At 37.5% G+C, this 23329-nt stretch overlaps 1 protein-coding gene and 1 long non-coding RNA gene across 10 annotated transcripts in view; one reads left to right on the top strand and one right to left on the bottom strand.

Moving 5' to 3' along the window:
• Positions 1-23329, top strand: part of LOC127857669 (ankyrin repeat, SAM and basic leucine zipper domain-containing protein 1-like) — a 57295-nt gene that overhangs the window by 18710 nt on the left and 15256 nt on the right. The window contains exons 8-13 of one of the 9 annotated variants that reach the window (XR_008038561.1): positions 10684-10825; positions 12223-12338; positions 13812-13932; positions 15895-15999; positions 17451-17847; positions 18233-21316. Coding sequence is in view for 1 of the 9 variants with exons in the window: in XM_052394261.1 (XP_052250221.1) it covers positions 10684-10825; positions 12223-12338; positions 13812-13932; positions 15895-15999 (484 nt within the window). In the remaining 8 variants the exon portion in view is untranslated. Of the gene's footprint in view, positions 1-10683; positions 10826-12222; positions 12339-13811; positions 13933-15894; positions 16000-17450; positions 17911-18118; positions 21317-23329 lie in introns of those variants that run through there. The other 8 variants (XR_008038559.1, XR_008038557.1, XR_008038554.1 and 5 more) reach the window with 8 other exon arrangements.
• LOC127857951 (uncharacterized) lies at positions 1016-8654 on the bottom strand. Its single transcript, XR_008038694.1, has 2 exons — positions 8422-8654; positions 1016-1755 (listed from the first exon to the last, which is right to left on the bottom strand). It is a non-coding gene; the product is annotated as an uncharacterized LOC127857951 (long non-coding RNA).

The raw sequence follows: 23329 nt of genomic DNA, 5'->3' as shown, positions 1-23329 counted from the left end.
GTCGAAAAAGGGAGCTGAATATATTAGGGACTGAGTGCTTTAAGTAAACTGCAATATTATATTTTTAAAGATTTAAACTTTTGCACCCAAAACTAAGCATACAACTTCAAAATTGTCGAAATTTAAGATTCTCATATAAGGCTGAGTTTTACCTGGTATCTGATTGGCTGAATCTCGTATTGGCTGACCTTTTTCCGTATTGGCCGTGTTTTTATGCTACCCCAAAATATTTGGGAGGAGCATATAGTCGCCTGTCCGTGTGTCCGTCCATCCGTCAGTGCACAATTTTTGTCCGGGCTATTTCTCAGGAACTAATGACCAGAATTCATTGAAACTTTTAGGAAGCTTCACTACCTAGAGGAGATGTGCATATTATCAGCGCGTTCTGGTCATATGATTTTTCACAGAGTTATGGCCCTTTGAAATTTTCCATTAACTGTACATATAGTGCAATTCTTGTCCCGGCTATTTCTCAGCAACTAATGACCGGAATTCAATGAAACTTTATGGAAAGCTTCACTACCAAGAGGAGATGTGCATATCATCAGTGGGTTCTGGTCGGATGATTTTTCACAGAATTGTGGCCCTTTGAAATTTTCTATAAAAAAATTCTGGTCCCCCCAACTACTGTGCCCTCAAGACGTTTCCTTTTATCAGAATATATAGTGCAATATTGTGGCAAATAAAACCTTTGAGGAGCATCACCCGTCTCTGACGGTTTCTTGTTTCATATATACAGCCTTTTTCTCGTATAAAGCAGTTGTCGAGCTTTATTGGAGTGGCTCAACTTGTATGGGGCGAACAAATTGAACACATTCTCATCTAATATCATAAAGTTAATTAATAATATTTCAGCTAAGTTCAAAAATAAAATTTGCCCGGAAAGGAAACATTTGTGTTCCATAAATTACTTCAATTGTTTTCAACTCCACCTCCTCAAAATAATTAAATTCCTACAAGTCTCAGGTGAGTGCCTTAGAGTCCATGGGCCTCTTGTTATATGTTTATGCAAGTCAATGTTTTTATTTTGTTTATTTTAAATGTCATCCTTTTGAAGAAAGAGTAGTGAAATTATTCATGCCATTTCTTGTATTAAATTAGTATTTTTAACCAGGTTTTCCGAAGGAAAAAACTGGTTATTAGATTGGCAAATGTCGGCGGGCGCGCAGAACAAGCTTGTCCAGACTATAACTATGTCGTTCATTGTGAGATTTTGAAATCATTTGGCTCATTTGTTCACCATCATTAGACGGTGTGTCGCGCGAAAGAATTACGTCGTTACCTTCAAGGTCAAGGTCACACTTTGAGTTCAAAGGTCATAAGTGGCCATGAACGAGCTTGTCCGGGCCTTAACTGTCAATCATTGTGAGATTTTATAATCATTTGGCACATTTGTTCACCATCATTGGACGGTGTGTTGCACGAAAGAATTACGTCAATATCTCCAAGGTCAAGGTCACAATTTGAGTTGAAATACTGGTTTTGTGACAATTTTGTCCCTTGTTTTGTATTAATTTCATAATTATTCATCCATTTAAGAAAAATGGAGTTAGCATACTATGACAATGTGGGAGTTGAACCCACAGACAAGGACCTGACCTGCTGGTGTTACATGCACTCCAAATGGATTTTGTAGTGCAAAATCAGTGAATGTGGATATCAGGGTCCCATCTGTGGACAGTGTGAGGAGCTTCTTTTGGGAGCTGTTGATGACATAGATCCTGTCTCCAGTTGGACTCGCAGCACATTTGAACACTGAATGAAAAACGTGAACATGCATTTTATGGATCAATTCTATAAAATTTAAGTATGAAAATATAGAGTTCACTTTGTTGTGCAAGAAGTTGATTGTTTTCATTAAAATGACATACAGTTTACCACTTAAAAAAATAATAAAGACTGATTCAAACTCCTGGTAACTTAATTTTTTTTTGTTGTTCTGATATTTTTTCTTTCTTTAATAAAATAAGATATTTTGTGTTAAATTTGCAATTGGCTTTTTGGAATTATGGCTACCTAAAACTGATTAAACTGGTCATGTCTTGAGTATTTGTGCTGCTTTATCGATCAGTTAAGAGTTTCAAGTGGGAATCTGCGAGTTTGAAGTCTAATTTCACACCAATTTTTACTAACAATAAGGTCAAGTTCAAAATTAAGAGATTTGAATGTATAATTAAATTTAAAAAAATGGTGAAGATTCTTACAAAATAAAAAGGTCCTGATTTTCTTTGATATTATCACATCATATTGCATGATTGTAAAAAAAATATCATAATGCGTATGTTCACCTGTGCGCTCGAATACAGCAGTTGTATATACAAAGATGGCAATAGTTGTATCTTCATAAATCATTTTCACAAATTCTCCAGTCAGAGTGTACTGGTACAGAGCAGTATCGGAGGTGACATACAGGTTGCCTTCATGATGGGCAATGCCATACAACCGATGTTGAAACTGAAGTTTCCTGACTTTCACAAGCTCAACATTATTCACAGAGATGAACTGCACCCCATCATTCACCATTACAGCCACCTCACATTCACTAATCTGACACATGTCCCCTTCAGTAACAGGCACATCACAGTTGCTGATCACATTGTACTTCTGGTCTAGCCCTTTGCATGCTGGGAAATTTGTCGTCTGCTAAAATGTCGTCTGCTAAATTTCTAAAATTAGCGTTTTCTTCATTTTTTTTCAAAGAATACTATCAGAATAGCAAACAGTTTGGATCCTGATGAGACGCCACGTTCTGTGGCGTCTCATCTGGATCCAAACTGTTTGCAAAGGCCTTTAAAATTCGGTTCCCGCACTGAAAGGGCTAGAAGTTTCAATCTTGCTTGGAAGTGGTCGGCCACAAGGATTTTATCATCAGAAATTACACAGATACCTGTGATAAAGCTTGATCTTGATTTATCACTTGGTATTCTCACATCATACTCTCTCTTCTGTTTTACTGTGAATACATGCTCTGGGTCCTGCAGCACTGCCAATGACTGGGTTCTCTTTAAAAATTTACCAAGACTTAATTGCTTGGTCAAGAACTGCTCAATTTCTGTGTTGGCTAGGAATGATATTGTACTGTCAACTTGTACAGTGTTTTCCTTCAGGAAGACTTCTGACTCCAGAATCTTGTCCAGACCTTTCCTTTCAACTTTAAATGAGAGTTCTGCCTTGCCTCTGTAAGCAAGTGCTTGTACAGCATCACTGAGTTGTTTCAATGAACCCTTCAGTTTGTTGCAGTTATCTACATCAATCTTGAGGGAGGCTTGCAGTGCAATTATAAATGAGGGCTGTACCTTGCCCCTGTCAGCAAGTTCTAGTACAGCATCCCTGAGTTGTTTCAGTTCATCCTTCAGTCTGTTGCAGTTATCTACATCAATCTTGAGGGAGACTTGCAGTGCAGTCCTCATATCATCAAGTTCTTTAAGAGTGGTCTTTTCAAGCTGGTCTAAAGCAGCATTTAATTTATGACGCACATTGCTGACATCTTGTAGTAGTTGTTTGTATGAACTCTCCACAGACTGAATGGTGGCCTCTCGTTTACTATGAAATTGCTTCAGTTTGTAAAGAATACTTTCAATTTTGTCTGTCAGACTGTTTAGATCAGTTGAGTGGCTTTTTTATGTCCCCACTATAGTAGTGGGGGACATATTGTTTTTGCCCTGTCTGTTGGTCTGTTGGTTGGTTGGTTTGCGCCAACTTTAACATTTGCAATAACTTTTGCAATATTGAAGATAGGAACTTGATATTTGGCATGCATATGTATCTCATGGAGCTGCACATTTTGAGTGGTGAAAGGTCAAGGTCATCCTTCAAGGTCAAAGGTCAAATATATGGGTCAAAATCGCTAATTTAATGTACACTTTTGAAGTATTTCAATATTCAAGATAGCAACTTGATATTTGGCATGCATGTGTATCTCATGGAGCTGCACAATTTGAGTGGTGAAAGGTCAAGGTCAAGGTCATCCTTCAAGGTCAGATGTCAAATATATGTGGCCCAAATCGCTCATTTTATGAGTACTTTTGCAATATTGAAGATAGCAACTTGATATTTGGCATGCATGTGTATCTCATGGAGCTGCACATTTTGAGTGGTGAAAGGTCAAGGTCATCCTTCAAGGTCAGAGGTCAAATATATGTGGCCCAAATCGCAAATTTTATGAATACTTTTGCAATATTGAAGATAGCAACTTGATATTTGGCATGCATGTGTATCTCATGGAGCACATTTTTAGTGGTGAAAGGTCAAGGTCATCCTTCAAGGTCAAATATATGGGTCAAAATTGCTCATGTAATGTCACTTCTGCAATATTAAAGCTAGCAATTTTATATTTGAAATGCATGTGTATCTCATGGAGCTGCACATTTTGAGTGGTGAAGAGTCAAGGTCAAGGCCATCCTACAAGGTCAAACATCATATAGGGGGACATTGTGTTTCACAAACACATCTTGTTCTTTCTCAGATGTAAGAGTCACCTCTTTGCATTGTCTGAAACATACAAATCAATACAATATTTGATCATATTGGAAAAATATATGGGCCGTACTCTGTGAAAAAGGGGTTAAATGCATGTTCATAAAGTGTCATCCCATTGTTTCCATGTAAAATCTAGGTCAAAGGTCAAGGACACTAGATCACTTTCAGTACTGAGTATTACTCAGGGATCATCCTAGAGGGCGACGAAGGCGACTTTGTCGCCTTACGATGCTTGATATCGCTTTCTGAAAATCAAAGCGAAAACAAAATCGCCAACATTTACTTTTTCTCCTTTGATAATCTGCCGCATGTGTGCGCAATGCCGTCACTAATACTACCATTGTTTGCTGTGTGCAATCGTCGGTTATCTGATCTGAAAGCGAGAGGACTTGCTATGCATCACTGACCGCTGATGCAAGTCGCCTTGGCTTATTCCAGTTGAGGCATTGTGTACACGCCGATCTTACCGACAATAGTGTATTGACGTAACCATCTATGTATAGAATGCCAGGCTCCCGACCTTGTTAACAGTTTTTCAATCGGCTCTTGTTATTTGTCAAGGCTGCAGGGAACCAATACAGCCATTGTTCACATGATGGTCATTTATTGTTATGCTTGACGATTTGTACAACTTAAAACAGTCCGAATCTCACTGCTAAATTTCAGTCATAATATATTTGCTGAGCCTAACAAATATCACAAACAGACTTACAAATTAAAAGTTTAATCCAAAAACACAGTAACAAGCACGTGGGAACATTGCATTAAAAGTCAATGACGCCATTCAAACATAAGAATTACCGGCATGAGACACTCAGTTGGGAGAATTACAATTTAGGGTATTTCAGAATGTTAGGTGTGTGTTACATCAATTTATGTATAATCAAATAAAACAAACAAATCTTGAAATAATTAAGCTATGGCCGGCATAGAACATAAACATGTATTGTTGAAGAATCTCCCACGAAATGTTTGGGAGGTTTTTAAGAGTACACGTTACTCTCTGTCGTTAGTCAAATTGCAAATTGAGACTGCTGCATAATGCGGAATTAATTGGGATAAATTGCCAATTTAAATTCAGTTTAAAATGTGCATATGCAATAGAAATCGAAGAAAAAAAACCAACTGCTAAACAGTGACTTATTGTGCGCAAAGGGGATAAAATATAGCATTAAGAATATATAGTATTGCATTGTTATTGTTTTGCGTTTATTATATCGCCATGAGACATTGTCCGGTCTTTTAATTATTGATCTCTGATTGGTACTGACATGAGCAGTAACTGATGAAACCTCTTCGGTACTGTCCGAAAACCGTACAATCTATGGACGTTGCTAATGTCCGTAATCTTGCTATTTTAAACTATCTATTAGCAAAGTAAAGCATTGCAATATTGTATTTTAAAGCAATATGTCAACCAAATAATATATTGATTGCGTATTTGCTGGGTTACAGGCTACTGGTTTTAATTTTCTACCGTCAAACGATATGCATGTGCAAAAGACGTATATCAACATGTTTTTGGACAGTCGTTTTCGGATACGAATGGTTCGTGGATTTTAATTATGCCCCCTTCGAAGAAGAGGGGGTATATTGCTTTGCTCATGTCGGTCTGTCTGTCGGTCCACCAGGTGGTTTCCGGATGATAACTCAAGAACGCTTGGGCCTAGGATCATGAAACTTCATAGGAACATTGATCATGACTCGCAGATGACCCCTATTGATTTTGAGGTCACTAGGTCAAAGGTCAAGGTCACGGTGACCCATATAGTAAAATGGTTTCCGGATGATAACTCAAGATCGCTTATGCCTAGAATCATGAAACTTGATAGTTAGATTGATCATGACTCACAGATGACCCCTATTGATTTTCAGGTCACTAGGTCAAAGGTCAAGGTCACGGTGACCCGAAATAGTAAAATGGTTTCTGGATGATAACTCAAGAACGCTTATGCCTAGAATCATGAAACTTCACGGGTAGATTGATAATGACTGGCAGATGACCCCTATTGATTTTCAGGTCACTAGGTCAAAGGTCAAGGTCACGGTGATTCGAAATAGTAAAATGGTTTCCGGATGATAACTCAAGAACGCTTATGCCTAAAATCATGAAACTTCATAGGTAGATTGGTAATGACTGGCAGATGACCCCTATTGATTTTCAGGTCACTAGGTCAAAGGTCAAGGTCACGGTGACCCGAAATAGTAAAATGGTTTCCGGATGATAACTCAAGAACGCTTATGCCAAGGATCATAAAACTTGATAGGTAGATTGATAATGACTCGCAGATGACCCCTATTGATTTTCAGGTCACTAGGTCAAAGGTCAAGGTCATGGTGACCCGAAATAGTAAAATGGTTTCCAGATGATAACTCAATAACGCTTATGCTTAGGATCATGAAACTTCATAGGTACATTGATCATGACTCGCAGATGACCCCTATTGATTTTGAGGTCACTAGGTCAAAGGTCAAGGTCATGGTGACCCGAAATAGTAAAATGGTTTCCGGATGATAACTCAAGAACGCTTATGCCTAGGATCATGAAACTTCATAGGTACATTGATCATGACTCGCAGATGACCCCTATTGATTTTGAGGTCACTAGGTCAAAGGTCAAGGTCATGGTGACCCGAAATAGTAAAATGGTTTCCGGATGATAACTCAAGAACGCTTATGCCTAGGATCATGAAACTTCATAGGTACATTGATCATGACTCGCAGATGACCCCTATTGATTTTCAGGTCACTAGGTCAAAGGTCAAGGTCACGGTGACCCGAAATAGTAACATGGTTTCCGGATGATAACTGAAGAACGCTTATGCCTAGGATCATGAAACTTGATAGGTAGATTGATCAGGACTCGCAGATGACCCCTATTCATTTTCAGGTCACTAGGTCAAAGGTCAAGGTCACATTGACAAAAAACATATTCACACAATGGCTGTCACTACAACGTAGAGCCCATATGGGGGGGCATGCATGTTTTACAAACAGCCCTTGTTACTTTTTACGTTCTTTATAACATTTTCATAGAATGACGAATAAACATGCAGTGTTACGGATGGTCTGGTTGACAATATTTTGCAATGTACTAACCAGACATTGCACCTAGAAAGACTAAAAAAAGAACAATATGCTAGGGCTCTGCCCTATATTCCATTTATCCTACATCCTCAGGCTCTTGGCTTAAGTAGAAATTACATATGATTGAAATGTGTATTCTGGCCAAATAAAACACATGTTTTACAGTTCTTATGAGAGCATTATCACTTTAACAACATGGCAGTTTAAAATAAAATGTTTAGTTTTAGTTAGTGTTTCAGCATATTTTATTTCAGATATATGTATGGTTATGAATTGTGAAACATTAATACTAAAGTACCTTTACGCGTTTGATCAAAGGTTCGCTCACTTCTCCCTAATACAATTGGAAGGAGAAGTCACTTCTCCCTAAAATTTTGGGCTATGATGATCCCTGATATTACTACTATTTTCACCACACATTTAGGATATGTCTCACTGAAAATTTGATGATATACAATACAGTAGCACAATTAACAACTGTTATTGTTTTTCATTATAACATTCACAATGCAGTCACAAAATTAGTGACCAATAGAAGATGTTTGTGATTTTGGATGAATGTACATTAATCCTCTAATAATAACTTGGTAGTTTTAACTTTTGTTGCAATCTCCCCAGATGTGTCAATTCTGTTTTGTGTTATGAATACTTGTTAACTTGCCTCATAAAAGGATCTATTGATTTTAGGAGGCGTTCCAGTCCTACTTCTTCTTATATTTCTTGACTTATTTACCCTGATGAAAATAGCTGTTCATTGGTGTTTGTTCAAATCATTTGAATAATGCTTGTCAAAGCACTTTTTTTAAAGTTCATGATACCTCAACATAAATTCAAACAAATCAATGTTTCTAATACCTGTGATTCAGGAAAGCACAGATGCTGCAGCACAGTCGACTGGTCCTCACAAAACATTTCCAGTTTCGTGTCTTTGTGGGCCTCGCATGTTTGAATAAAGTTGTCCATTTTCTTATTGAGAGGCCATTTGCTCATGTCTCCTCTCCCATAAGTGGTATGGTTAGCAAATAATTGACGATGATGATACATACAATTTCCACAATAACACTACAGACATGTTTCACAGTACATCTCTGCTGGTTTTTTTTAATACTTTAACTTTCAACAGGTATCACAACAATAGTCCTTTACCAAATTTGAACTTTTATGAACTGAACTGACAGGACTGTAATCTAAATGTGATTATACACCTTTTCACATGAAATAGTTATCAAGTTATATTGTTAATTTGTTGATGTGTTTCTTGAAAGTTTCAAATTAATTATACATGTGTTGTACTAATTTGAAGCCTCCAGTTAATAAGATTACAATTAACTTTGAACATTTTAAACTGATAAACATTGGCTATGGTAAGATAATATTTTCATGACGCGATAGTTAATTGTAACATAAACATACCACAGTGTAAAATTTAGGTTGCTGTAGTTATATAGTTATCACAGCTACTGTTTGTGAAGTCAAATTTAAATAACTCTAAAATTTTGTATAATTTAGAATAAATAGTAAGACCTATCATATTATAAATGTTTTTGTATTTAAAACAAACATAAGCAAAACTTTGAAAATCATAGTCTGATAAGCAAGTCATGATCAACCATGGTGGACCATGGTCTCACATCATTGTAGGCAATGATAAGTCTGGTAATGCTCATTTCTACTATGGTCAACCATGGTGGACCATGGTCTCACATCATGGTAGGCAATGATAAGTCTGGTAATGCTCATTTCTACTATGATCAACCATGGTGGACCATGGTCTCACATCATGGTAGGCAATGATAAGTCTGGTAATGCTCATTTCTACTATGATCAATAATGGTAGACCATGGTCTCACATCATGGTAGGCAATGATAAGTCTGACAATGCTCATTTCTACTATGATCAACAATGGTGGACCATGGTCTCACATCATGGATGGCTATGGTAAGTCTGACAAAGCTCATTTCTTAAACAGCAAGGGTCAGTGGCAAAATAGTTGTTTTTTAACACAGTTTTGTGGTCGTCTATACATTTTGTTGAAATCATTTCTCTGGGGTTAAAACTCGCAATGCTAAAGGGCTCACCTGATTAATAAAATAATTTATTTTGTACAATGTCTGAAACAATCAGTGTTAGGGTTTGTTATCTGATGTTTAGCATTTTCTATGGGTCATTGCACAACAGTAAGATTGTTCAAATCACATCCCTGTAATACAAAGTGGCCACACTACTAGATCACAACATTTTTATAAACTTATATAGTAACATTTAAAAAAAATGAAACAAAAGGGCATGAGGTGTAAAAATTGGGTTGTATCTGCATACAGTGCTCCACCATTACATTGTTTTTAAAATCATGCCCTTGGGGTCAGAATTCACCCTGCCTGGGTGTGTGAGGATTGCATGTTTTAATCAGATTATAAAAAATTTACTCACAAAGATTGTTCAAATCATTGCCCTAGGTACAATTTACTAAATAATTCCCCATAACGCAGGTGAGTGATCCAGGACCATATTGGCCCTCTTGTTCATAACAATTCCTTTGCAGACACTAATGATCTGACACTTAATATGCAACATCCTTGTTGGGTGGATATACATTCATTTTCAGCTTTTGATATAGGTTTAAAGGTTTTTAAGCCTGAATCAATGGTATCATTCTTTCACTGCACAGGTTTAATGCTGTTTTCTGCTCATAAGTAGCTAAGGCTTGAAAATAAAGCCTTTAAAACTTTAATGTTGTGAACAAAATCTTAAATATAATTAAATTTTCTAAGGGACTTAATCATATCATAAGCTACTCTTCTATTCCTGCTGTAGGAAGAACAGTTGTGGTACAACATATGGGGAGCTCGAGCTGTTCCTATGTGGGCTTGACCTGAGTGGTCTCATGAGAAAACAGGGCTTAATGCATATGCGTAACTGTTGTCCCAGATTAGCCTGTGCAGTGCGCACAGACTTATCAGGGACAACACTTTCTGCTTTAACTGGATTTTTGGTGAGAAGAGACTTATTTAAACTAGAATACCATACAAGCAGGAAGTGTTGTCTCTGATGAGCCTGTGCCAAGGCTTAATTAGAATTGATTTGTAACTCAAGCTACTTTCTTATATATGCTGTAGGAAGGACAGTTGTGGTACAACCTATGGGGAGCTGGAGCTGTTCTTATGTGGACTAGACCTGAGCGGTCTCATTGACATGATTCGAGATCAGCACATCGACTTCAACACCTTCCTGAAAATGAGTGAGGAGGATCTGATCAAGGTATGTGGTTGGCATGGCGATGTATGAAATAAAAATTAGTGTTGCTCTGGGAGAATGGGGCATAAGGACTGTGTGTAAAGTGTCATCCTAGATAAACATGTGCTTTGTGCATTCTGCACAAGCAAATCTTGGACAGCACATAGCGCTTTAATAAATTTCTGTTGTTTAAAGGTCTTTTCTAAATGAAAATCCATCAAGCATTTTCCCAGAGTGACGCGCAAATGAGTTTTATCTTAAGGTTTTTTGATGTTCTGTTCTTGAGAATATAAAGCATCATTATTTTTCAGTATGGCAGCTGCAATTATTGTAAAAAGGATACAATAATGCTGTGAAAGCTCTTCTCTTCTGCCATGATGGCTTTGGACTGGAGACAACAATAACCATCCACCTAAATGTGGTGTACATATCAGCCTCATTCTTGAAAAATTGGGTTAATGCATGTGTGCCATGTATGTTCCCTGATTAGCCTGTATAGTCTTCACAGGCTAATCAGGGATAGCACCTGTATAGTCTTCACAGGCTAATCAGGGATAGCACCTGTATAGTCTTCACAGGCTAATCAGGGATAGCACCTGTATAGTCTTCACAGGCTAATCAGGGATAGCACCTGTATAGTCTTCACAGGCTAATCAGGGATAGCACCTGTATAGTCTTCACAGGCTAATCAGGGATAGCACCTGTATAGTCTTCACAGGCTAATCAGGGATAGCACCTGTATAGTCTTCACAGGCTAATCAGGGATAGCACCTGTATAGTCTTCACAGGCTAATCAGGGATAGCACTTACCACTTAAAATTGATCTTTGTGACAAAAACACTTTTTACACATGCTTTAAGCCTAGTTTTCACAAAATACGGCTTATATGATCAAAGCAATGGTAGCTTTGCATACAATTCTGACAATAAGCACTTAGATCTGAGCAACAACATATCACCTTTTTCAAAAGCCACATGGTCTTCGTGACATGCTCACAGCCTCAACTAACAATTTTCAATGAATATTTATACACATTGTTGTAAAGCGGACTTAAAGAAATTAATCCACATCCACAAAATAAATTGTCAACAAAATCAAGTGAATCTACAGTTAGTCATTTGGCATCAACTTAAAAATTAAATGTAGGGGGGATTACCCGATCCCAAGACCTAACCCTTCCAGAATCCTACCGGTATGTGCCGGGCAGGTTTGGCAGCCATGTACCTTGAAATCAGATAAGTGCTTCAGATCCATCTTGGCCCTCTTTTAAATGTTACATTTCACTTCATTTCAAATACATTACAAGGATTAAGTATATAAATGCATCTGTTTTACCTTGATGGATCAGATATAATTGTTTCCAAATCAATGCTGCAATTTGGTTTATCCTACTTTCCACATTACTTCGCCCATGTTTGCAGATTGGCATCTCCCAGCTGGGTGTACGTAAGAAGATAATGGACGGTATACACAGCGTTCACAAGAGGGAGTGGGAGAAGTCCAGCCTGCCTACCCTGCAGTACAACAAGCAGGTGAGGTGAGTCCCTGACAAGCATAGAATAAAATGAGACATGCTCATGGAAAATTGGTCTTAAGGCATGTGCTTTAATTGCTGTTCCAGATTAGACTATGCAGTAATTTTGTTCAAAGAATGTTTCTTCCTAATGGAAATACAATTCAGGCGAAAAGTGTTGTTCCTGATAAGCATATGTGCACTTCACAGGCTTATTGGGGACAACACTTTATGCACATGCATTTTGCCTGAGGGTAATGGATCAACATATACAGTAGACTGCCAATACCGGAATCTCTGAATACCGGAACTCTCCCGGTTCCGGACGGTCGGGCCAGTCCCGTATTTTCTCCTTCTATTTCTTTGTTAAAAAATGTTGAATAAACCGAACTCTCTGAAAACCGGAAACCGGACGGGTATCTCCGTAAATTTGGTCATTTTCAACGTAAAATTCATTGAGTATATCGGACGGTCTAAATTCTCAAGATGCCCGAGGTGTGAAAACAACAATACCTAGTCAGCACAGCGAGTGCTGTGTCACACATTTTGCTAGCGCAATTATCGATAATCGGATTAAACATACCATAAAGGTGTCAAGTCGTTACCGCGCTATGGGAGTCCGATTAAGTAATGTAAAACAAACTGTGAATGTCTATAATAGACGTGCGGTAGCACCAAAAAGTGATTGACCCGATCGTTTTATTAATTATTTATTATCGCCTATAATGAACAATTTAATTAAAAAATTAATGCATGCCGTTGCGACGATCACTTTCTTGTGATCTTCTCGGTTATTTTAAAAGATCTTATAGCCATGTTTTTAACATAAAGGAGAAATGTGCTTTCAAGCAAAGTGTGATCTTGGACTTTTTCGAGAAATCGTAAACTTCAAGAATTAGTAGGTTTTGAGATTATGAATATCTTAAAAAATATCTTAAAAATTAATTATGACGCTGTTGTTTGCTTGTGTGTATGTTTAATGATAATAAATCGTGTATCTACAACAATCTTATTTGTGTCGTCACTCGCCTATATGACAAATGCCACGTACGTACATGTATAAAGCTCCACGCTCACTTTGGGATTAATCAAAACAAGTCGGTATGGAAATTTTTTTGCTTTTAATCGATTAAAAACACATTTTTTAAGAATGCAATTAACATCATCAGTACCTGCGTACAGTTATCACATGGTACATGTAAATGTATATGGTTTGATTTATTTTATGTGATTCTGTACACAATGCATACCATGTATATTTGGGCAATATGCAAACTCTTGGTAAACCGGAACTCTGAAAACCGGACGATCAGGCCGGTCCCGAGACCGTCCGGTTTACAGAGAGTCTACTGTAATTGTTTTGCTTAACATGTTCATATTAGTTCCCACTCAATTGTAAAGGGAAAGTTTAATAAATAATACAATTACATGAGAATGAACACCTTTTCCTTACAAGGCATTAATCCTTAATCACAAATATTGCTCAATCTATTCTAGTTGCGGAGAAGCCCTGGCTATTGTAGCTAACATATCAAAGCACACAAAGTACATTACCACCACGATGGACTACCTCAAGAGCCAGATCTCCAAAAATCCCAAGATACTGGAACAGTTACAGGTGAAGTAGTAATCACCCACTCTGCAGTTTGTTTACATATTATCCACATCATGCGAAGATGGATCTAATTCCATTTGGAGCCAAGACCAACCTGTGCATTTTATCAGTCTGGCCAGGAGCTAACCTGTTCACTAATGAGACCATGAAACCTGGCATCACATGTAGCTGATAGGGTAGCTCCTGACCAGGCTGCACACATGAGCCACACTGATCCCATGTGGCCTAGGACTCATTATCACATGACGCGGCCCATATCTAAAGTAAGTTTCCTAAATAAGCTTTGACTGCTATGTTTAGCAGTTGTTTCAAAATAAATGTTCTTCAATTATTCAACAATTTTACAGGGAATGCGTAAAGCATATAAACTTTAAGAGAAAACTGGAAGTCAAGTTTATAAACAATAGTCAATGCCTGTTATCATGGGAAGTGAAGACTAATTATCAGCCATGTATAAGCTTAATATACAAGCACTTTTTTGTTTACAAAAAAATATTAGAGTATTATGTGTTTAATTTGGGTTCTTTTACAAAAGAGGAAATGATTATTTTGATGAGTGCTTTAACCTTCATTAGGCAATATTGAGTGCTTTAACCTCAATTAGGCAATATTGAGTGCTTTAACCTCCATAAGGCAATATATTTGAGCCACATTCTGACAAAATGTGGTTTAATGCATGGGTAACTTTACAACTTAGATACATACTTTTATGCCCCCCTTCGAAGAAGAGGGGGTATATTGCTTTGCTCATGTCGGTCTGTTGGTCGGTCTGTCGGTCCGTCCACCAGGTGGTTGTCAGACGATAACTCAAGAACGCTTGGGCCTAGGATCATGAAACTTTATAGGTACATTGATCATGACTCGCAGATGACCCCTATCGATTTTGAGGTCACTAGGTCAAAGGTCAAGGTCACGGTGACCCGAAATAGTAAAATGGTTTTTGAATGATAACTCAAGAATGCATACGCCTAGGATCATGAAACTTCATGGGTAGATGGATCATGACTCGCAGATGACCCCTATTGATTTTGAGGTCACTAGGTCAAAGGTCATGGTCACGGTGACCCGAAATAGTAAAATGGTTTCCGGATGATAACTCAAGAATGCATACGCCTAGGATCATGAAACTTCATGGGTAGATTGATCATGACTCGCAGATGACCGCTATTGATTTTGAGGTCACTAGGTCAAAGGTCAAGGTCACTGTGACCCGAAATAGTAAAATGGTTTTCGGATGATAACTCAAGAACGCATATGCCTAGGATCATGAAACTTCGCAGGTAGATTGATCATGACTCGCAGATGACCCCAATTGATTTTGAGGTCACAAGGTCAAAGGTCAAGGTCACGGTGACCCGAAATAGTAAAATGATTTTCGGATGATAACTCAAAAACGCTTTTGCCTAGGATCATGACACTTCATAGGTACATTGATCGTGACTCGCAGATGACCCCTATTGATTTTCAGGTCACTAGGTCAAAGATCAAGGTCACAGTGACAAAAAATGTATTCACACAATGGCTGCCACTACAACGGACAGCCCATATGGGGGGCATGCATGTTTTACAAACAGCCCTTGTTACACATTTGTAATCGTTTACAAAGGAAAATTTAATTAAATACTTTTCTTTCTACATTAAAATTTTAAATGTTTCATTTTCCATACCTAAGATACTGATGAGCAGCAAACAGCATAAAACCTGATCAGACTGCTAGTTACTCGCAGGCTGTTCTGGTTTTATGCTGTTTGCACATAGCCATTTCCACTTTGCTTCTGAGTGGGAAATGGTTAAGTGTTGACCCTTAGGCTAATCAGGGACAACACTTTTTGCCTTAGCCGGATTGTTTAAAAAGAAGACTTCAAAGACTAATCTGGGACAACACTTTAAGCACATGCATTAAACTCAATATTCCCATAGCAAGGATCATGTCAATAATGATGTCCAACATTAATTGACCTTCAGGACGGTACAGGACCCAAGCAGCTTCAGCAGCACACGGTGGACACTCTAACCAATGTGACCGCCTTACAACACACTCTGGACTCACTGAAGACGAAGTTAACAAACGTAAGCATGACAGCTAATATCTGCCTTCCTCTTACCACTCACACCCTCATACATATTGATGGCGAACTTACAACATAAAACAGATAGTAAGAAAATGTAGACATTTAGACTAACAATTTTGTCCACCCCCACCCCCAAATTAGCAGAGGACACCTCACCCCCCCCCCCCCCCACCCCGTCTTTTCCACACATCAACACAAAGTGCTCATGATTAGCTATTGTGTTCAATTCGTGTCATGTGTGATGTGCCGTGTATCATAAACATTTTTATCTGGGTCACATGCATAAAAAAATAGGTTAACTAGGTTAAATCTTAGAAAATTGTGTTACCATTCTATAGGCTAGATTAAATTGTATGAGATGCAAAGGTCCAGTTATTTGATCAGAATGTTTATCGTCACGATATGTAGTGGTTTTAATCTGGGTTATGTGCGTACATAAACTAGGTTTCCAGGTCAAATATTAAGAATACCTTGTTACCACAATAAAGGCCTAATTTATTACTCAATGAATGAACTTGTAGCAGAGTTATGTACGTTGAGAAAACTAGGTTACCACGTAAACTTAGTTATGTATGTCAAAAAACTAGGTTACCACTTAAACTTAGTTATGTACGTCCAAAAACTAGGTTACCACTTTAACTTAGTTATGTACGTCCAAAAACTAGGTTACCACTTAAACTTAGTTATGTACGTCCAAAAACTAGGTTACCACTTAAGCTGCCACATTAAGACTCAATCTTGATCTAAATTGGTCACAATGTTAATCTTAACATTATCAAGGCCTTGTATAAATCTAGGTCAAGTGGCACCATAACCTAGGTAACCAAGGCAAGTCTTAAACACTTGGTCTGCCTGAAACTCAGCAGAACACTTAAGGGCCATCATGCCCTCTTTTGTGTTATATAATATCATAAAAGTTCTTAGTCAGTCTGCATGAAATGCATGTGCGTAAAGTGTCATCCCAGGTAGTTTTTAGTTTGTGCTATTGGAACAGGCTGATCTGGGACAACACTTTCAACCTAAACTAACTGGATTTTCATTAAGAAGGGACTTCCTTTAAGCCATAAATTCCATAAAAGCAGAAAGTGTCGTCCCTGATTAGCCTGTGCAGACCTTATAAGCTCATCAAGGATGATGCTTTTCCCTCACGTATTAAGCCCAGTTTTCCCATAATGCTTTTCCCTCACGTATTAAGCCCAGTTTTCCCATGATGCTTTTCCCTCACGTATTAAGCCCAGTTTTCCCAGAAAGTGGCTCAAATATTTGTGGAGCCTACTTTTTTAGCAATAACATTGAAAGGTCAAATATGTTATCACCATGAAGTGTAGATATGCAAGATGTTTTGTCCTCCCCAAACAGATTCCTGCAATACCTCTTGTACCTAGCTCACGTGGAGGTATAAGCCATATTTGTAACAAAGCTCATGTTTACTATGTTTCCTTATCATAGATGATAGAGCGCGGGAACTACGACCCTCCTGATGTTCTTCATGATCCCACGCCACCTCAGAAGACCCGACGTTGGTCGTCAATCTCTGTACTGGTTGGTGTGGTAGTGTCAGGAGTTGTTGTGTGGAGAACTCTTGTGTTGTGGAGATATGGGAATATACTTCATGGAATTACTGGAAATCGGACGTAATATTGGTCATCAGTGTTGTGTTGCTTTAAGTGAAGTATTTGCTGAGAGTTATACAAGCTCCAGTGATGCCTAAAATGGATTTTCACTATAAATAGACTTCTTTTAAAAGGAAAATACCCTTCAACAGGAAAGTGATGTCCTTGATTAGCCTCTCAGGCTGCACAGGCTTGTGATGTCCTTGATTAGCCTCTCGGGCTGCACAGGCTAAGTGATGTCAGTGATAAGCCTCTCAGTGATGTCCTTGATTAGCCTCTCGGGCTGCACAGGCTAAGTGATGTCAGTGATAAGCCTCTCGGGCTGCACAGGCTAAGTGATGTCAGTGATAAGCCTCTCGGGCTGCACAGGCTAAGTGATGTCAGTGATAAGCCTCTCGGGCTGCACAGGCTAGTGATGTCCTTGATTAGCCTCTCGGGCTGCACAGGCTAGTGATGTCAGTGATTTGCCTGTCAGTGATAAGCCTCTCGGGCTGCACAGGCTAGTGATGTCCTTGATTAGCCTCTCGGGCTGCACAGGCTAGTGATGTCCTTGATTAGCCTCTCGGGCTGCACAGGCTAGTGATGTCCTTGATTAGCCTCTCGGGCTGCACAGGCTAGTGATGTCCTTGATTAGCCTCTCGGGCTGCACAGGCTAGTGATGTCCTTGATTAGCCTCTCGGGCTGCACAGGCTAGTGATGTCCTTGATTAGCCTCTCGGGCTGCACAGGCTAGTGATGTCCTTGATTAGCCTCTCGGGCTGCACAGGCTAAGTGATGTCAGTGATAAGCCTCTCAGTGATGTCCTTGATTAGCCTCTCGGGCTGCACAGGCTAATCTGCATCAACACTTTACACAAAAGAATTTAAACCTGTTAACCCAAACAAAAGCTCATATTTTTGTTAGCAAAACAATGTTTATCATTTGTTCAATTGGGATAATGCTATGTTTTGGCATATTATTACAAGAATGAGAGGTATTTTCCACAGCCAGTAGTACGAATACCAATTTTAGTACTGTAGATGGCCATTAAAAAACAAATACTTATTATTGTAGAGCCAAAATTCAGAACTTTGAACCCTAGTAAGTGTTTGCATTTACCTGGACAGGACCTCTCAATAGGCTCATTATCAATACATTTGTACTTGAAGCAACTAACAGATCAACCAATCAGATAACGTATATTGCAGTTACATAACCTGATAAACAAAGACTCTCAGAGTAACAGAAAAAAACGTTTTATAAGCAGTATCATGTAACAATATGTCTTATGCCATATGCAGCTATCTCAAGATAGCTATCCTGTCTGCTGTAAGGTCATGCAAGGTTTTGTGGTCTTGTAAGTGGCCAATTGGTCAATGGCACAGAGTCTCTGGAACTTGGTGCTCTCAACATTATGGCGTCCCACTCAGATTTGATTGAGCCCCATTCGTCGGATCTAAGTTTAAACATCCTTTTTTTGTGTTGCGACTCCATATTCTATTAATATATTTCTTATCATGAAATGAATGTCATAAAATGAAATACACAACTTTTCTAAAATGTTAGATGGTTATCCAATTGCACGTATTTTGGAGCTGTAACTAACTCGCCTACACAATTACTAATTCAATTTTTCAAAATATCAAAGCCATATGATAAAATGGGGTCCATTTCTATTTCAAATACAGAAATACTTTTGTAATTTGAAGTTTAATCATGTTTTGATACAATACCCGCTGCATTCCATGTCATGGGTTGTATGTTAGACATAAGAAACTTGAAACTTTGTAGAACTTAAAATATCTTTCATACCCAGTGTATGTTGATGACTCTCTGAATTTATCATTTGAAACATGTTTAGCTTTTATCAGTGCATATAATTAAAAATAATAAGCAGCTTGCAATTTTGTTTGTGTATTATTGAGTTCTCATTTATTTATGAGTCATATATATTCTGCTTTGTGCAAAAAAATATTGAAATATTAAACTTGCATCTATATGTCATAGTATACTTATTAGCAATAGAAGTAATGTTTTAGTTACCTCCCATACACCAGTCTCCAGTCTTGTTTTGTCATATCTTACCACAACTTGTATAGGTGAACAATATCAACTCTATATTGTGGTTGTCTCCCCTGAACTATCTGTCAAATTATTCATTATTCATATTTGGTACATACACCAGGCCTAAGTGCAAAAGCTAATATGATGAGGTATTTCCAGTTTTAAATTTGGCAAGTCGAAAACTACAAAAAATATTTTTCTAAAAGATGTTGATACACAAAATGATGCAGGGCTGGAATAAATGCCACCTTTAAGAGAAAAGATGGGCCACAAGAAATTTTTATTACAAAACACTGTTTTGTTTGCTGTTTTGGTTTGTTCATTCCATAAAAATTTATATATAAGCTTAAAATGTGTAAACTCCATCAAGCTGTTTTTGCATGAATATTGTTTTTTCGACCAAAATCATTCACCTTACATTATCATGATTGTGCTTTTCTCAAAATCACAAACAAAATTCACATCCTCAATTTCTGATTGATTATTGTTTAAGCTGATGTTATCACCATTGTATTGTAACAATTATATGTATAGTCTTCTTTACAACCTTGTGAAATCATAGGTGTGTTTCTTAAATGTTAAGCTTCAATATTGAAGCTCATTATCAACACATTGGTAATTTTAAGCAATTCTTTAAAGCATTGATTTCTTTCATGTATATGATTTTTTCCTTCACAGTGAACAGTAGGGATTTTTTATTAGACTTCTTGTTTATCTTACTGATGATGTTGCCATTAGTTTATTGCTTTGTATTATGTCTGACCTTGACAGTGCTTTTTTCTGAAATTATTTCTGGCTTTACAAGTACCTTAGTGAAATTTATAACGACCAAGTTATTTTAGAGCTAAGGTGTTAGGGACATGTTGAGTCATATTTTTTATCCAAAAATAAGTGAAAAATTGTTTGCTAGGTCTAGTTTGAAAAAATCTGTACAGAATAGGGATGGAGGGGGTTTTCCATCTATGTAAATGTCTTTGATACATGAATAAGTTTTTGACTGTAGAAACAAAATGTATTTTCAATTTTTCAAGTTTAATTTTGTAGATCTTTTGGTACAATTTCTTCTGAATTCTATTTTAGTTTGTCATTCATCAACATTTTATATTTTTTTACTTGTGTGTCTGAAAAAGCACATGGACCCTTTTTAACATTTTTTATTCAGATACTGAGAAACAATGTGTCATTCTTATTAAATTATGTATGTTTAAAACTTTTGATTTTATTATTAGTCTTACAAGTACATGTACATTCACATTTGATTTGGTTGCCTCCCTTCTATTAACTCTATTTTATAAATTTTACAATTATCAGCATTAAATTACTTCACTGTAAGATGTTTAAGTTATTTTATCCAATAATGACCTTGAATACCATTTTCTCAAATGTGTTGAGTAGAATCAACAAATTTTGTTTATATTATATTTGTATGCAACATATTTGTGCACATCTTAACTTTTGTGTTTACTTGTTTGAACATGTAAAATCTTGTTAATACAAAGGAAAATGTTGATTTTTGGTTTCTACATTAATGTATATACATATAAAAATGAAAGCCCTTGCTTGTAATCTTCCTTATAACCCTTTGCATGCTGGGAAATTTGTCGTCTGCTAAAATGTCGTCTGCTGAATTTCTAAAAATAGCATTTTCTTCGATTTTTTTCCAAAGAATACTATCAGAATAGCAAACAGTTTGGATCCAGATGAGACGCCACGTTCTGTGGCGTCTCATCTGGATCCAAACTGTTTGCAAAGGCCTTCAAAATTCGGTTCCCGCACTGAAAGAGTTAATCCTTGCTCAAGAAGGCATTCAATAAAACATTAAATGGCTGTGTCTTCATTAGTTGTTTTCAATGTTACTTAAGGAAAAATCTTATGTACATGTAATGTGATAATTTAATTGTACCTTGTTCTGGAAAAACTAGGCTTAATCTTTGCATCAATTGCTGTCCCAAATAAGCCTGTGCAGTCCGCACAAAATGATCAAGGACAATACTTAACGCCTTCACTGAAATTTTGTATCATTTACAGGAAAAATTACATACAGACTTCACCGCCTATTCTGGGACTGCACTTTAACCCTTTCCCACTCAGAAATAAAGTTAAAATGGCTATGTGCAAACAGCATAAAACCAGAACAGCCTGCGAGTGACTCACATAGTAGTGTCACTTGAGTAGTGAGGCTCAATTTGAGATCTATGGTAGAGCTTCTATAACTGTTAGTACATGATCTATGGTAGAGCTTCTATAACTGTCAGTACCTGATCTATGGTAGAGCTTCTATTACTGTCAGTAGTGAGGCTCAATTTTAGATCTATGGTAGAGCTTCTATAACTGTTAGTAGTGAGGCTTAATTTGAGAGCTATAGGAGAGCTATTACTGTCAGTAGTGAGGCTCAATTTGAGATATATGGGAGAGCTTCTATTACTGTCAGTAGTGAGGCTCAATTTGAGATCTATGGTAGAGCTTCTATTACTGTCAGTAGTGAGGCTTAACTTGAGATCTATGGTAGAGGTTCTATAACTGTCAGTAGTGAGGCTCAATTTGAGATCTATGGTAGAGCTTCTATTACTGTCAGTAGTGAGTCTCAATTTGAGATCAATGGTAGAGCTTCTATAACTGTCAGTAGTGAGGCTCAATTTGAGATCTATGGTAGAGCTCCTATTACTGTCAGTAGTGAGGCTCAATTTGAGATCTATGGTAGAGGTTCTATTACTGTCAGTAGTGAGGCTTAATTTGAGATCTATAGGAGAGCTTCTATTACTGTCAGTAGTGAGTCTCAATTTGAGATCTATGGTAGAGCTTCTATAACTGTCAGTAGTGAGGCTCAATTTGAGATCTATGGTAGAGCATCTATAACTGTCAGTAGTGAGGCTCAATTTGAGATCTATGGTAGAGCTTCTATTACTGTCAGTAGTGAGTCTCAATTTGAGATCTATGGTAGAGCTTCTATTACTGTCAGTAGTGAGGCTCAATTTGAGATCTATGGTAGAGCTTCTATTACTGTCAGTAGTGAGTCTCAATTTGAGATCTATGGTTAAGCTTCTATAACTGTCAGTAGTGAGGCTCAATTTGAGATCTATGGTAGAGCTCCTATTACTGTCAGTACATTAAGTCGTAAGAAGACTTAGCAAACAGTTCTTTATAAGTAATTCATATTTATTGAGTTAAAATCCGTTTAAGATCAAGTACTTAGTACATCAAAAGCCATTAACTTATAGATACATGCATTTTCTTGGTAAAAGCTTTCCTTGTTGTTTGAAAGGTGAATCTTGAGAGGGCTTCAATAGCATTGATCAACATGTGACTGCCTGAGCACTTGGTGGACCACATTTATTGCCACAGTGTCTTAATATGAGATGTGTCCTGCCATACTGGGTCTGCATCTTCATGGTCTGGTCTTGAGCTACGCCGTGGGCTATTGAAATAATAAAACCCTCTGTGACTGACAAGTGGTCTTGTATGTCCTGACTTGACTTTGCAGATATGCATATAGCATAAGATATATTTTCAGTAATACATATGTATATTTTTGATAATTTAAATATGGGGACGTATTCTATGAACCTCTGTGTGGGTGTCATTTTCCAGAGATTGACCATTTCAAATTTAACCACAATGGCTCGCTCTTTATGGAATCTAATGAAAAGAAATGAATTATTTCATGGCACCATAT

The sequence above is a fragment of the Dreissena polymorpha genome, chromosome 1, assembly GCF_020536995.1.
Source record: "Dreissena polymorpha isolate Duluth1 chromosome 1, UMN_Dpol_1.0, whole genome shotgun sequence".
NCBI lineage: Eukaryota > Metazoa > Mollusca > Bivalvia > Myida > Dreissenidae > Dreissena > Dreissena polymorpha.
The sequence above is the reverse complement of the archived record's forward strand: the minus strand, read 5'-3'. Positions and strand labels throughout refer to the sequence as shown.